The sequence below is a fragment of the Lemur catta genome, chromosome 5, assembly GCF_020740605.2.
Source record: "Lemur catta isolate mLemCat1 chromosome 5, mLemCat1.pri, whole genome shotgun sequence".
In the NCBI taxonomy this organism is placed as follows: domain Eukaryota; kingdom Metazoa; phylum Chordata; class Mammalia; order Primates; family Lemuridae; genus Lemur; species Lemur catta.
Genome location: NC_059132.1, coordinates 8580318 through 8595371, shown reverse-complemented (window position 1 = coordinate 8595371; position 15054 = coordinate 8580318). Strand labels below are relative to the sequence as shown.

The 15054-nt window shown below is 43.9% G+C and overlaps 1 protein-coding gene across 5 annotated transcripts in view; it reads right to left on the bottom strand.

Moving 5' to 3' along the window:
• ARHGAP26 (Rho GTPase activating protein 26) overlaps positions 1-15054 on the bottom strand; it is a 371806-nt gene that overhangs the window by 13162 nt on the left and 343590 nt on the right. For 3 of the 5 annotated variants that reach the window (XM_045551096.1, XM_045551099.1, XM_045551098.1), the window contains 2 exons: positions 5638-5913; positions 361-452 (listed from right to left, as the gene is read on the bottom strand). In XM_045551096.1, coding sequence (XP_045407052.1) covers positions 361-452; positions 5638-5913 — 368 coding nt within the window. The remainder of the gene's footprint in view (positions 1-360; positions 453-5637; positions 5914-15054) is intronic. The other 2 variants (XM_045551097.1, XM_045551100.1) reach the window with 2 other exon arrangements.

Here is a 15054-nt window from a genome sequence, read left to right as displayed (position 1 = left end):
ACAATAACAACATATTGATGCTTAATATGTGTTGAGCACCATTTTAAACACGTGATGTGTTATTACCTCCCAAAGCCACTGCCAGGTACTGGGCTGAGTCCCTCGCGGGCACAATCTCACTGAATGTTCGTAACAGCTCCACAAGGAGCTGATCATACTTGTCTACTCTCCATGATGCCTCCCGAAGCCCCGCGGCCGCTGTCTTATTTTGGGAAAAGACATAGAAACACACACACACATCCACACTCTTTGTTGGTCTTACCCGTTCTATTGAGATTTTTCATCGGTAGGAACTTTGAAAACGCCCGTTGTTTATTTATCTGCTCCCCCCGTGTGTCCGCGAGGGGAGGAGAGACTCACCGTTGTCGAAGACCGTGCCTGCTGTGAATGACAGCTCCGAGTCATGCTCCGCTTTGCAGGCGTACAGGGCTTTCGCCTTCCGGAACGGCGTGCTGTGCGAAAACAGGAGTTTATTTAACATTTTTAGAAAACCCGTAGAAAGCCCCCGATATTCAATCTCTCTCCTTCCCTTTCTCTACGAGCCACCTAGTCCTCTCTCGTGGGAAGAGCCTGACAAGGCAGCCAGATGGCAAAACATGAGGTGGAAAAGTTGCAAAGGTCACAGGAGAAAGATGAGAAATATTCAGAGAGAAGCCGAAAGCGCCAAGAAACCACACTTCTCCTGGGGTCACGTGGCACCATGTTAAAACTTGACCTGGGAGGTGCAGCGGCTGAGCAGTGGGGGGCCCGACTGGGCCCCACTTTGGGGGCAGGAGTAACCTTGGGGGAAGGGCGGGAAGCAGAGGCAGGGAAGAACTTCCAAGCTGCTCTGGAAAACACTCCCGACAGACCCAGCTGAAAGCTGGCAATGTTCAGGGAGTCAAAAAGGAGAAATTCTAGCAAAGCCAAGTTTCGGCTCCAGGCCACGGCTGACATTAGCTCTCCCAGATGCTGCTTATTTTTCAGCAGAGCCGGAACTCCCCGACCCCCAGGGAAGGGCAGGGAGTAGGGAAGTTGGGTGTGCAAGCAGTTACACGTGTGTGTGCCTGAGCACACACGTGCACCTGTACGCGGAGTGTGGGGAGGAGGAAGAAGGGGGAGGAGGAAGAAGGGGGAGGAGGAAGAAGGGGGAGGGGATACAGGGCATTTTAATTTTCCCTCCTCATGTGCAGAGAGTGTTGACAACCACTCTCACTGTGCATCAGGATCACCCGGGGGGCATTTAAAAAACGCAGATGTCTCGGTTTGACCCAGGTGTGCAGATACAAACATAGGCGTCGCTAGTTTTAAAGAAGCTCTCCGAGGGATTCCTGTGTGTGAGCCGGGTTGAGAGCCATGGTTCTAGAGCAGAGGCTGGCAAACTGCTTTCTGTAAAGGGCCAGACGGTAAATATTTTGGGCTTTGAGGGCCATGTGGTCTCTGTTATGCAGAGTGATCAGAGGAAATGATTTTCCAGAATTTCTTGCTGGGCCACAGTTTATTGTCACTCTCTCTAGTTTTCTAGTAGCCAAGAGACGATGGCCAGGTGGGAGAAAATTGGGAAAGTGGGACCACTGGGAAGGAAGGAAAGATGAGCCTTTGGCATTCGTGCGCTCCAACTGGAATGGCTCTTGCTGTCTAATTACAATGAAAGAGTAAAGTTCAGGACAAGGGGCACATTCTGTGATCTAACTCAACCAGGTCCGCGTGCTGCCCAGCAGGGGCCAAACAGCCAACGTGCACATCTCCGGGGAGGGACGTAAAAGTCTTTATTTATTTATTTATTTTGAGGAGGTGGGAAGCAGAGAGGAGTGACCTGGCTGTAAAAAGTGTGAAAACAGCCAGAAAAGCTATACTGACAGGCACGGGGAACTGGCCACGACATTGAGGATGGAAGGAGAATCCGGTCCCCGTTGGCCAGGGTCCTAGAGACCAGGTTTCGAGGCAGCATTACTGGGTGCAGTGCGGAGACCAGGGAAGGGGGAATCAAAGGCCAGGGAAACATCCCAGGTAAGCTTTCTCTGGCTGGATTTCCGTGGAGGTTACTTATTAACCTCATTAAATAAAGGTAATGGGGCAAAACAGGGAAACCAGCCGGGGGTTTGGCAGGCAGAAAGCAAAGGGAATGGTCTCAGGTGCCCATGATTCTCATTCAAAAGGAGTAACTTTCCACTAATATTAGGATTTTGAAATTGAATAATAGAGTGACAATAAAATAGTACATAAAAAAAGACAAAGCAAAGGTCAGGAAAGAGTCTTGTTTTTCTCTCAGCTTAAGAGGTGACTGACAATCTATGGGAGGGTCTTTTCCCCTGACACCCCCCCACTGCCTCAGGCTGGGCACAGACTGGGATGGAGGGCAGAAGAGGTGCGTTTAAAAGGGGCCACACCTGTTCCCCAGGAGTAGGGTTGCCAGATAAAATATAGGACACCTAGTTACAGTTTGATTTCAGATAAACAACAAATAATTTTTTAGTGTGTGTGTGTATATATATGTCCAAGCCAATATTTGGGACATATATATACTGAAAAATTATTTCTTGTTTATCTACAATTCAAATTTCACTGGGTATGCTGTATTTTTATTTCATTTGCTAAATCCGGCAACTCTGCCCAGGGGAGAGTCTTATCTTTTAAAAAGTTTGCCAGCCCAACAAGTCCAGGGTCCCAAAACTCCCTCTCAAAAGCCTCGAGCAGTTTGTTTCAGGTAGGGGTCCTACCCAAACAGATTCTGGTGGCAGACAGGTTGGATTTGGAGGCTTTGGCTTTGATTAAAAAAATTAAAAATCCCCACCAAGCATCTTTGGTTCTTTGGCTCCCTTTCCCCTGCTGTGCATCGCAACGCTGGACACAGCCAGCCTGTCACAGCGCCCTTCGGACCTCAGCTGGGCCCTTTAAGGGCACGAATATGTGTGGATCCTTGTGCTAGTTCACTTTCAATTTTCGCCTCTGAGCATGGCACGAGGCCTGGAAAGCACTCCGGATTGCTTCCCTCAAATGCCCTTGCAAGCTTTGCAAAATGACAGCCCACTCTCCAGTGTGTGGCATCATGACAGGGAGGTGGGGCCAGCTAGACTGGCAGGTGGCAATGGCTTGATCATTTAGGCACAATTTCCAGTAGCACCTGTGCAAATGCAAATTATGGGTTTGGGGCTAGAGGCTTTTTGGGGGCAGGGGGGTGGGCAAGAGAAAGGAAAGGGCAACGTGAAGCAAATGTTCCTCCAGTGCCCTTTCTCTGCTGGGCTGCAAAAGGCATCTTCATTCCTGAGTCTGAACAAATAAGCTCTAAAAAATGGTTTGAAGAGAGCACAGGAAGCCATTTCTGGAGGAGACATCATGCAGAAGTTCATGGGATCATTAATTAGGTCTAATTCAGTACTTATTTTTAAAAGCTTTGCCCAGGGAAGGAAATCTGAAGCTTCCTGTTCTAACAGTAGATTGGGGGGAAGGCCCCACCAGACCTGAATAATGGGTGTCTGCCCCCACCTCTTGGCTGTACACTGCAATAGCAGTTAGGGGATTTTGGCCCTCTCTGTTCCTGCGATGGGCCAGTTCCCCACAGTGTCCCTAGCTGTGCTCACCTTGGCACACACTGAGCTCACAGCGACAGCCAATTCCAAGCCCTACATTGCCTTGCCTATTTCAAAATGGCAGCTTCCTAGAGGATGTCCAAATGGTGCTATGCTAACAATGGCCAGAGAGGGCAGTACTGAGTAACCATGACCCCAAACACACCAGGTGAGCAGATTCTATTGCCAAGGACTGTCCTCTGCCAATCTGGAAATAATTTGGGAGGTGGAAGGGAGTAGCTGAAGAAAAAATAAGCTGGGCATATTTTGGAAGATGGAGAGATACTTGGACAAGCAACAGGGTCCCACAGCTCAGAGACACAAAAAATTTACAACTCTCACAGCAGAGAGTCCATGTCAATTTTTTAGCTGAATGATGCCACTGCCCTGAGTCCTTTAACCCATTGTGTCTCCAAGGGGCCAATGTTTTGAAGAATTTACTCCCTTTCAATTAAAATGAAGGAGGGACATTCTCCTAATGCCCAAGGCTCTCTAACAAGTGAGGCATTTTGGAAGGTGACTGTCTCTGGTTACTGTAGTTTGCTCTGGTTCAGGTCCTCATGGGGCAGTCAGGGATCTAACCAGAATAATCCGTACCATCTCTGGTATCCTAGCAAATGAATGTCTCTCAGAGTGCCCAGAAGATGCCTAAGAAATAATTAGGAAATAACTTGGAAATTATCTCAGGAAAATATGTTGGGTTTTTTTTTTTTTTTCACCTTACTTATAGAGTAAGAAAAAAAAAAATACTGAAAGGCTATCTTTCCTATCATCCAGGATAAAGCTAGGTAGAAAACTGTATCAAACCTAAGGAGCAGGCCAGGCTCCGGGGCTGGGAGCTACAGAGAAACTTAAAGTTGGGGTTACCCACGTTTGGAGGAAGGAGTGCTGGGCTGAGGGGAGAAGTCCCGAATCCTGGATTGGCTCTTGTTTAATCATGTGACTGTGTCCAAGTCACTTCGCTGTGCCTTAGTTTTCCTTTTCTATAACAGGGCCCAGGCCATTTCTCTTCTCATTCTCACATGGGGGTAGAATGAAATGATAGATGTGACAGTGTCTGGTGGGGATAAAGTAATATATGTATCTGTATGTATAAATAGCACAGGGTTTTCTTTTTTTAAAAGTGAGACTCAGCTTTATGAATTATTTAAGCCTCTCTGCTGGATCCACCCCTCAGGAGAAAAAGATGGATGAGAAAATACTGCCAAAGCCCAGAATGCTTATGATGCTTATAACTGGGCTCCACATTTCAGTTGTCTGACAGCAGAGACTAAGCTCGAGAGACCCCGTGCTCAGAACCTCACGGTGGGGGCATCCTGCAGGAACTTTCCTGGATTCTTTTCCTGGATTTAAAGAGCTTCTTTTCTCTTCCAAGAGCGCGAGGGCTGAGAACTGTGGCACTTAAGTCTGGACGTCACGGAAGCAGGGAGAACTACAGCGTGGCTCTCGGGGAGAGGAACTAGGTCAAGCTGCTCACCCTCGGAAAGAGGTGGTGCCCGTTCCCATGAGAGCTCAGGGTTCAGGACACAGAGACAGAGGCAGGCTGGGAGCACGGATGATTCCTGGAGTATGTGGAGGACAAGGAGGCACAAGCCATGAGCAATTTAAGAGAAATCGCTTCATATCTTGAGCTTGTGTTCTTTGTTAGACTCGTCTCTCTCCCAGTGGATCTGGTCTCAGAGACTAGGTGTCACTGCTCATGGCCAGTGGCCCAACCCCATAAATAAGTGTTGCCTGATGCTACCTGATAAAAATGAGAGAAGAAAAGGCCAGCACGCGTCTCAACACTCTTCCCACTTATATGACCTCATACCAAAGCACAGAGAGCCCACGTCATTCGGAGAGCCACTGAACAAGCGTCTTACTCGGGAGTTGCTCTTTCTCCAGACAGCAGGCACCAGAGATTAATTCAGAAACCAGAGTTAGGGTTAAAAAGGTTGTGGAAAATGCCATGCTGGTTCATGCAAATGGTCCCTTCTGGGCTTTGATCGCTTAGGGATGGAGCCGCAGGAGCGCAGGGGCAGCCCCCCGCTGGCCCTGACCAGCTTTGGATAAACGGGAACAGATCGGTCATCATCCGAGATTTTACCTGGAGTCTTCATGAACCGCTGCTTCTGGCCTGTCAAAAAGCAAGTGCAGGTTTGGATGGCAGGGAACAAAGTTGACGAGGAGGCTGAACACTGCATGAAGAGAGGACCAAGCCAATGAGAGAACAACAGCAGCAACAGAAAACCAAACAAACCCTGCAACAGACCTGGCGGGGGATGAGTCGCTGGACGTGGATGAGGTGGGCATAGGGCTGGATGGCGCCGAGAACATGGGCCAAGATGGCGAGAGGGGTGAAGTTGGGCTTGGATTCGGGGGGCTGCAAGACATAACAACCAGAAAACTCGTCAGCACACAGGGAAACCACACTGGGAGCACGGGAGGTCAGGGGAGGCCAGATGACGGGGAGCTGGAGCACAGCCGGGTGGCACCAAAACCCGGCAACATGTCATCAGTGCCACATCTCGTTCCTCCAGACCAAACCTCTTGTCCAAGTGATGCCCGTCCTGTAACTCCTTGGAGCATACACAGGCCATGCCCTGCAGAACAGCTGCTTTCCAGGTGATAGGAGATGCTTCAGTCACGTCCACGGCACCTTTGGCCGTTGGTGACAGATGCCAGAACCCATGTACACGAGTTCCTGCACCCATTTCCTATCACCAGCCTTGTTCTGAGGCAGAGATAAGCTTACAACGAGCCTGCGGCTTCCACTGTTGTGGGAGTGTGGGAGTGTTTTAAAGTTGTGTCTCAGCAAAAATGACATTTTTTTTTTTTCTGGGCCACAAAGGTCATTCAGCCAGCAAACAATTTCCTGTTTGCATTTTTAACTAAATGGGAGGCATGCCAGCGGAGATCCGAAATACTGCGTTAGGAGAGTGACAGCAGACGAAGGTGAGCGTGGACACACACTCTCAGGAGGCAGCGTGCGGCGTGCGGGGCAGTGGGCGCTTCCCTGGGTTTGCTAGACAGGGTTGCTGTCTAGGCCTGCACTTCCTCCTTTCCTGGATTTTGGGCATTTTGATGCTCAAAGAAATAGCCCCAGGGGGAAGGCAATGAAAAAACAGATAAACTGGAACCTTCAATTTGTCCATTTTGTTCTTTGATGGGTGGCTAATCAAAGGTTTAGAGAGGAAAAAGTAGAAATTACTCACTAAAATATGGTTTGTAGATTTTATAATAATTGGTCACGTTAGCCCTTTGACTTATTTCTATCAATTACACAGACACCTTGGCAACTCCGTGAAATCACATGAAGTCACAGATAGTGCAAACACGATGACTGAATGTGGAAAGCATCTAGCCACACCACCACCTGCAGCCCCTGAACCTCAGCCCACGGCTGGACTGTTTCACTAAGCTCTTTATGGAGGTGAAAACGACAGCTCAACTCAAGGGGAAAGGACTTTCTAAGCGTAGTGGGATTTAGCAAGAGCACATAAAGGTCCTACTTAATGGGACTGCCCCAGGGTTACGCCAATTCAGCCCCGAGACCTAACGATGGCCCTGATTACCTGCTGTTGTCACATAAACACCTATGGAAATACATAATAAAAACCCGCTGTGTGAGTTCATCGAAGAGCTTCAGACAAATGTGATTAAACATTTAGTAAATGCCATTATGTGTATTATATTCTAGAATATAAATTCTATGAGAGCAGAGACTTTTGTCTGTTCTGTTTACTGCTCTATCTCCAATGTCTAAAACAGTGCCTGTAGGTATTCTACAAATTATTAAGTTAATGAATTTCATTTAACCTACCCAATAAGCCCACAAACAGGCACTATTATAATTTCCATTTCACAGATGTGGAAATTTGGGCTAACTTGAAGCTTGCGTGAGGATACCCAGCCTGTAAGTCACAGGGCTGAGGTTCAAACCCCATCCCCTGACTCCAAGCCCAGGGCTCCTGCTGCCAGTACCCTGCCTCTGGGGTCGCAGGACTTGCTCCGTTCCTCTAGGCTATGCCAAGCTTCTTTACAGACCCCACCATAGCATCCCAAATCTTCTTAACCACTGACTTATGAGTTTCCCTTAGATGCCTACCGTATTTGCAAGGGAAAATGGGAATACTCAGTAAGACTCAACATACAAATTCCAGCAAAATCCCCACTCCCCACTCCAGTGTTCTGCCTGGTAGATTCATATAGCAGATGGGATTCACATTCAAAGACTGTAACTTTTAAAAAAAAATTTTCTTAATCCAGCAAAGACTAATAAAAGAGCACCTAGTATGATCAAGACAATAAGTGGAATTTGCCAAAAATCCCTGACTTCTAGAGCTTAAAACGTATTTGACAAGATGGGACAGATGAAAAACCAACTCTAATATAAGAGAGCAAGATCCATCAGCCGAGGGACATGCTACTCTATTATTAGTTTAATACCTGCTTTTCCTTGACTCTGTCTCTAGTCCTGGGAGAAGTGTTAGCTCCTTTCTACTCACTGGTTCCTTCCATAGTTGCTGCGGGCACAACAAGACTTGCTTTCTCAGTCCTCTCACCACAACCCTGTCTCACTAGATAACCACCTACTAGGCAAGGCCTGGCAACCCTTTCCAAACTGTGGCCAAGCCCAGGAACCCAAGCAGGACCAGGGATCATGCGGAGGTTCAAGAGAACTACCCAGGCCCAGAAACCAGGACTCATCTGTTCCTTTGGCCAATGGTTACCATGGAACAATTAAAAAAAAGTCCTTACACCTTTTTTCTTTTTTTAAATGACTTGTATAAGTAGGAAACACCTCCAGCTTCCTACTCCATCTGTACCAAGAATTATGCCTTTGGCTAAGGGCATAGTTGGGAACATATTCCATGAATACAACGTGGGTTCTGACTGTTTTTCACATCCTCAGATATCTAAGTGGTTTTCGGCCAGGAGTACATGTCTGCAATGATCTGGGGGTGCGGCTGGAATGCAGGGTATTCGTAGCTGTTGTAAGAACTTACTCTTCAATCCCCATGTCGATTGCCATAGTATCAACTGCAATTTTTAACAGAATTTCATTTGTTTGTTTTTGTTTTAGTCATGGCAATAACATTGATTTGTTATCAAATGACCACAATTTAAAATTCATTACCACTGTGTCTGAGTTAGTGTAATAATAAAACGCATACTTCATCGTACTTCCATGTTTTTTTAAACTACTCAAGGAATTATGCCTTTTGTTTATTTGTACTTTAGAGGCATGCCAATAAAACCTCACTATCAACAATACTACTGCACATTTTTATACAGCACAATGATGCCTGTAGCAACAGAAGGACTATAAACATACAAATGTTCCTCCAACAAATAGGGAGCATGTATTTTAGTTCTGATGCAAAACTTCGTGAGCATGAGCGTGGGTTCTCATACTCAGAGAACACGTGCATGAGACGTAGCTGCACATGGATGATGAGGATCATGGCCCAAGACTCTGCATATTCTTAAATTCTTTCACTAGAGAAGTGTCTGGCTGTAGTTACCTAAAAATGACAGCAGGAGACAAAAAATTCTTGCCCCTCCCCCCAAAAAACAAAACAAAACAGACAAAAAAAAATCCTATCAATTTCATTCTTGGCTCTGAAACCACCAATATCGACTTCTCAAACCTTTTCCCACTAATGAGGCCAAGGATAACAAATGATTGAGATTAAAATAGGAGAAAATAATTTTATAACTACAGTTTTAGCAGATGACCCCTTACGTCCTCTCTACAATCTGGAGTCCAGCTGGGAGTATCGAAACTGAATGCTCCAGCACCCAAAAATATTCCTGGGGTCCTGCCAGGCCCCCCATCAAGGCTCAACTACAGCAACAACACAGCTTCATCGTTCGCATGGAGGGAACATTTGCTGGTCTGGTTTAAATTCAACCGGAAGGCTCACCTCCGCTTCAGTTTGCTGGCCCACAACGTCCTCAAAAGGAGTCAGACAGTCCCAGTCAGTCCCTCTGACATTCACTGGACGGTGAAAGAATAACGGTTTAGGAAGATAAGGCTAAAAGGCTTGGCAGCAGGCTGGGTTGTGGCTGATAGTTCAAGTACAGTGTGTAGCAATATCATCAGCTTGACACCCTTCTGCGGTGACTCACTTGAATGATGGAACGTCTGGTGCACCCGCCAGGGCATGCCTGTGCGCCGGGCAGGGCTGCCCAGGCAGGTTCCCAGGCTGACGAGGGACGTGGCGGACCCTCTCTGGTCTTGCCACAGCGCTGGAGCTGCTGCAGGATGAGAGGGTCCCTTACTGGAGGAGTAAGGGACCCAATTAAGAAGAAAGCTGATCTTTTCAAATTCTGATCATCAAAATTACAGACGGCCTTTGTAAAAAATTGGAAAATACCAAAAAGCAGGAAGAAAAGCAGTAAAATCACACATAATTTATACCATTGATGATTACCATTAACATCTTGGCATATTGATTCTCACTTTTTTGAGGGATAATACTACATACACAGTTAATAGCCTGTTTCATTCATTTAATATAGTAAGGCATTTTATGACGTCATTAAATAGCCTTTGATACATTTTAAATATTGCCACGGGGTATTCCATTGTATGGGACACCATGATTTATGTAACCATTCTCCTATTGTGTACATTCAGATCACGATCCCCTTTCAGCTATTATAAATAGTGCTGCAACTCACATCCTCACAGAGGATCACTGCCTGTGTCTCAGTTGTTTCCCTGGCATAAATTCCTGGAAGTAAAATTAGTGGGTCAAAGGCTAGGAGTTTCTTTTAAGGGTCTTGATATATCCTGCCAAATAGCTTTTTAGAAAGGTTCTAACCAAATTGCATTCTCACCAACACTGGGAATCCCTTCTATGACACCATTAGCATTGAGCATTATCATTTAAAAAAAATTTGATGGGCACTGTTTCAGTTTACTAAGGTTACCTTGGACTCTTGTCTTTCCCAGCATTCCCAGTGATGTACAAATGTATACAATTCCCTCCCCATGTTCTGTTTCCATGAGGAAGCAAGGTTTAATTCTCCGAAGGGCATTCTGACAAGAAGGTAGTGTGGGGAAGGAGACAGGCAGGAGGACAGGAGAGTCAGACATCTACAACCTGGAGATGTTAGACCCTAGTCAAATGGCATAGCTGCTCCCAGAGAAATGGAGTAGTGGACTTTTAGCTCAGGCTAGGATCTCAAAAATAGGACTAAGTATCGGGGAGGAGGGATGAGAGGAGGGATGCAAGGAGGGGCCAAAGAGTCGTGCATCAGCATCGTACTGCAGAGAAGTCACAAATTTGGCATTTGCTACACAGGAGCCTGTGATCTTAGCCCATGTTGCCAGTCGTAGAGTCAGGCCTGGGCTGGGCCTTGGGTCACCGGCCCAGTGCTCTGTCCGTCCCCCTTCCAGATTAGACTTGGAGCCGGGGATGGTGCTATTCAATCAAGGGAGGGGGAAGTGGCCTTTATTTTATTTTCCTCCTATAATGAGGAAGAAAAGAAAATTTCATGAAAATCTGTAAAATCCTAGCTAATCTCATACAGTATCAGTGAATTCTTCTTCCTTGGAAAACATCCCTTTATGTCTTAAGGGAAGTCAAGGCTGAGGGGCTCAGACTTTAGCCAAGAAAATAGGGCCAAAAAGGAACACTGGTAAACCGACTAGTAGTGCATCTCTCCAAATGACACAAAAACCAATTTTCATCTGTTCAAAATCTGAAGACATAGATTCCTTATGTGTGTCCACTCAAGCTTTTACACAGGAATCCTATGACACATCCCAACCTCCTGAATTTTCAGAATATGCTTCATAACTTTACAAGTGGGGAAAAAAATCCACATGCCCATGAGCTTCTCTGTTCTGTGTGCTTTTCTGTTCTTAGTATGCGTGTGTATTTACCGATTCTCTCTCATCTAATATAATTTAATATGCATTTCTATTCAGTGACAGTTGTGTTTCCTATTTTAATAAGACTAACTGGTAAAATCTCCTTAAGGTCTTAACAATTATAGGCAATTGCTTTTTGAAATACTTTTTTAACAATTTGCTTTAAAAATAGTTTGACTAATCTACAGTACACAGTGGTTCTGTTTTCCAGCTTTTAAAAAAATTTCTGAAGTTTTAAGTCCCTTTTCAACTCAGATGGGATGGGTAGGAATAGTAAGTAATTCCATGATTTGAATAAAATTCAAAATCTTAGAATAGGGCACCCGTCGTCCTTAAAGTTCCCCAAGTCAATAATTTGAATCCTCTCCTACAGAATAATACAGAAATAAGGGGTACAGGGAAAAACTCTGCATTGGAAATGAAGATATCCGGACAACAGTCCTAGTTCAATTGCTTATTGCACTGTAAAAACTTCAAGGGAAAAGACCAGAAAGGTCAAGTAGGCCAAATGCCTCTATTGTGTGTCACTGCTAACAATACTTATTGAGCTTAGTATTCTTTCCTGTTGACCCAAGTGTAGCTCCTCAATCTTTTTCAATACCGCATTTCAGGCACACCAGAATTAGTTCCTGAAATGAAATGTACGTATTCCCTTTCAACTAAAAATTTTTATAATTTACAAAGTTATTTGTAAGAAAATGTTAAAACATTCTGGAAGCATTATAAAGTATCTACATGACAACATTCGCTATTTCAAAAGATTTGAATGGTTGCTAAAAAATCCCAATCCCTCCTTAGAAGGCACAAAACTATCTTAAATCAAATGTAGGACAATTATCATTCTCTATATAATGAAGACATTGTACATGCAAAAACAAATTCACTCACTAGAACATAAACATAAAAGGAAAGCAACAGTGCTACTGCATTCAATCTTTTACAGTTCTAAGGTGTAACTTAAAGCCATTATCACAATCCCAGGGATGCTTAAACATGATTCTTAAATTTTCAAGCAAGAAACTATAACTGCCTCAGGGGATGGAGAATGGGGAATAGGGTGCAAAGACATGGACTGGACATTCACTTTTATTTTATATTTGTTTATATTGTTTGAAATTTATCATGGGCCTATGCTATTTTCTACTAATAGTGGAAAGCGCTGTTCTATAAATTGTGGTAGAAAAAGTGGTTATCTGTATATGGAAAAAATGACACTTGACCCCCTACCCACAGCATACATAACAAATGCCTTCCAGATGCATCATAGATCTAAATGTCAAAGGCAAACAGTAAAGATTTCAGAAGAGAATAACCCCAGGAAGTTGGGGTTGGAATTTATCCAACAGGGCATAAAATGTGCTAAATAACCATTAAGGAAAATACTGATAAACATGACTACATTTAAATTAATAACTTTTATTTATCAAAAAACATTAAAAGAGTACAAAGTCAGCCTACAACACACAAATGAACAAAGGGCTCATAACTAGACTGTGTAAAGAACTCTTACTGATCGGTGAGAAAAAGACAACCAAGTGGGAAATGGGCACAAACCTTGAATAGGGATGTTAGAAGAGAAAATGCAAAAGAAAAGGTGCCTGATCCTTCTGTAATGCAGGAAATGAAGGTTAAAACCACAGTGTGATGATTTTCACAGCCACCAGAATGACTAAATAACTAGCATCAAAATGCTGAAAATATTGGGTGTTTATGAGGATGTGGAACATCTGCAACTCAAATTTTGCTGGAGGAAGGGTGAAAATTGCTATAACCATTTTGGAAAATAGTTTGGCATCACCTAGCAAGGGTGAAGATGTCATTCTCTATGGTGCATCAGTTCCATTCCCAGACATATACCCTACGGAAACGTGGGTATGTGTGCACTGGAAGACATGTGCAAGAATGTATACAGGCTGGGCGTGGTGGCTCATACCTGTAATCCTATCACTTGTGAGACTCTGTCTCTACAAAAAATTAAAAAAAAAATTAGCCAGGCATGGTGGCATGTGCCTGTAGTCCTAGCTACTGGGGAGGCTGGGGCTGAGATAGGATAACTACTTGACCCCAGCGGTTTTGAGGTTGCAGTGAGCTATGACTATGCCACTGCACTCTAGCATGGGCAACAGAGAGTAAGACCTTTTCTCAAAAGAAAGAAAAAAAAAAAGAAAAAGAAAAAGAATGTATAGAGCAAATTATGTGTAAAAGCAAAAATTGGAAACCTAACCTTTCAGCAAAAGTAGAATGAATAATTTTAGTATTAACATACAATAATTAATATGTAATGGTACATTCTACAACAATGAAAATGAACTACAGTGACACAAATGACTCTTAAAAACTGTTGAGCAAGAGAAGCCAGACTCAAAAAAACAGAATATTGCATTTAGGCATACAGACAGCCGATCCTCATCATTTCCAGATTCTTTATTTGCAAATTTGCCTATTCACTAAAATTTACCTGTAACCTCAAAATCAACACTTGGGATGTTTTTGAGGTCACTTGAGGACAACACATAGAGCAATGAAAAACCTGAGTCACCCAATTACACATTCCCAGCTAAGGTCAAACAAGGCACAGCTCTGCCTTCTTGTTTCTGCTCCTATATTGTAAACAAGGGTCTGTTTGAGGTCTATTTAGTGCCACATTTTTGTGCTCTTTGATGGTGACTTTGCCATTTAAAATAGCCCCCAAGCGCACAGCTGAAGCACTGTTGAGTCTTCCTAAGCACAAGAAGGCTGGAATGTGACTTACAGAGAAAATATGAGCTTGGATAAGCTTCAGGCATGAGGCATAGTGTTGCTGGTCATGAGTTCAATGTTGATAAATCAACAATCATATTAAATAAGGTGTCTTTAAACAGAAATATAACACATGTAAAACAAGGTTATGTATCTATCGGTGGATGAAAATGTTGTAACCAGAGGATTGCAGGAACCTCATCCTGCATTTCCCCTAGGAACAATGGCTCAGTATTCACTAACTCAGTGTCTGCAGTGGCTTTATAGCTGTTGTAAATAACAAGAACTGATTATATTTACGAGGTAAAAACATAAGTGAAAATAAGGAATTGGTTATCATAAACATCAGAATAGTGGTTACCCTTTTGGGAAGAAGAGGACTGTGGTACGGGAGAGAAATTAAGGGATGTGGACGTTGGTGAGGTTATACTTCCTAACCTGGGTGGTGATTCCACGGGTGTCTGCTAAATAGTCATTTGTGAAGCTGTGTATTTACCTTTCATGCACTTTTTTACATGACATATGTACAAACCTATCTTAAAACATACTCATGGATAGTAAGTATATCAACATATTAACAGCATTCTCTGGGTGACAGTGATGAAACTAAAGGTAACCTCTATGTTTGTGCTTTTTTCACTTTTATTAATAAACAGACTTTATTTTTGAAAGTACCTTTAGGTTCATGGCATAATTGAACAGAAAGCAAAGACAGTGTTCCCGTATACCCCCTGCCTCCACACACTTACAGTTTTTGTGATTTTAAAAAATATTTCCCATATTTTCTGCAATTAATGTTATATTTATAAATAAAAATTAATAAATTTTATCAGAAAAAATAATCTCCCAGACATCCAAACTGCTACTTTTACTCCCTAGAAGGACAGTTAATAGAGG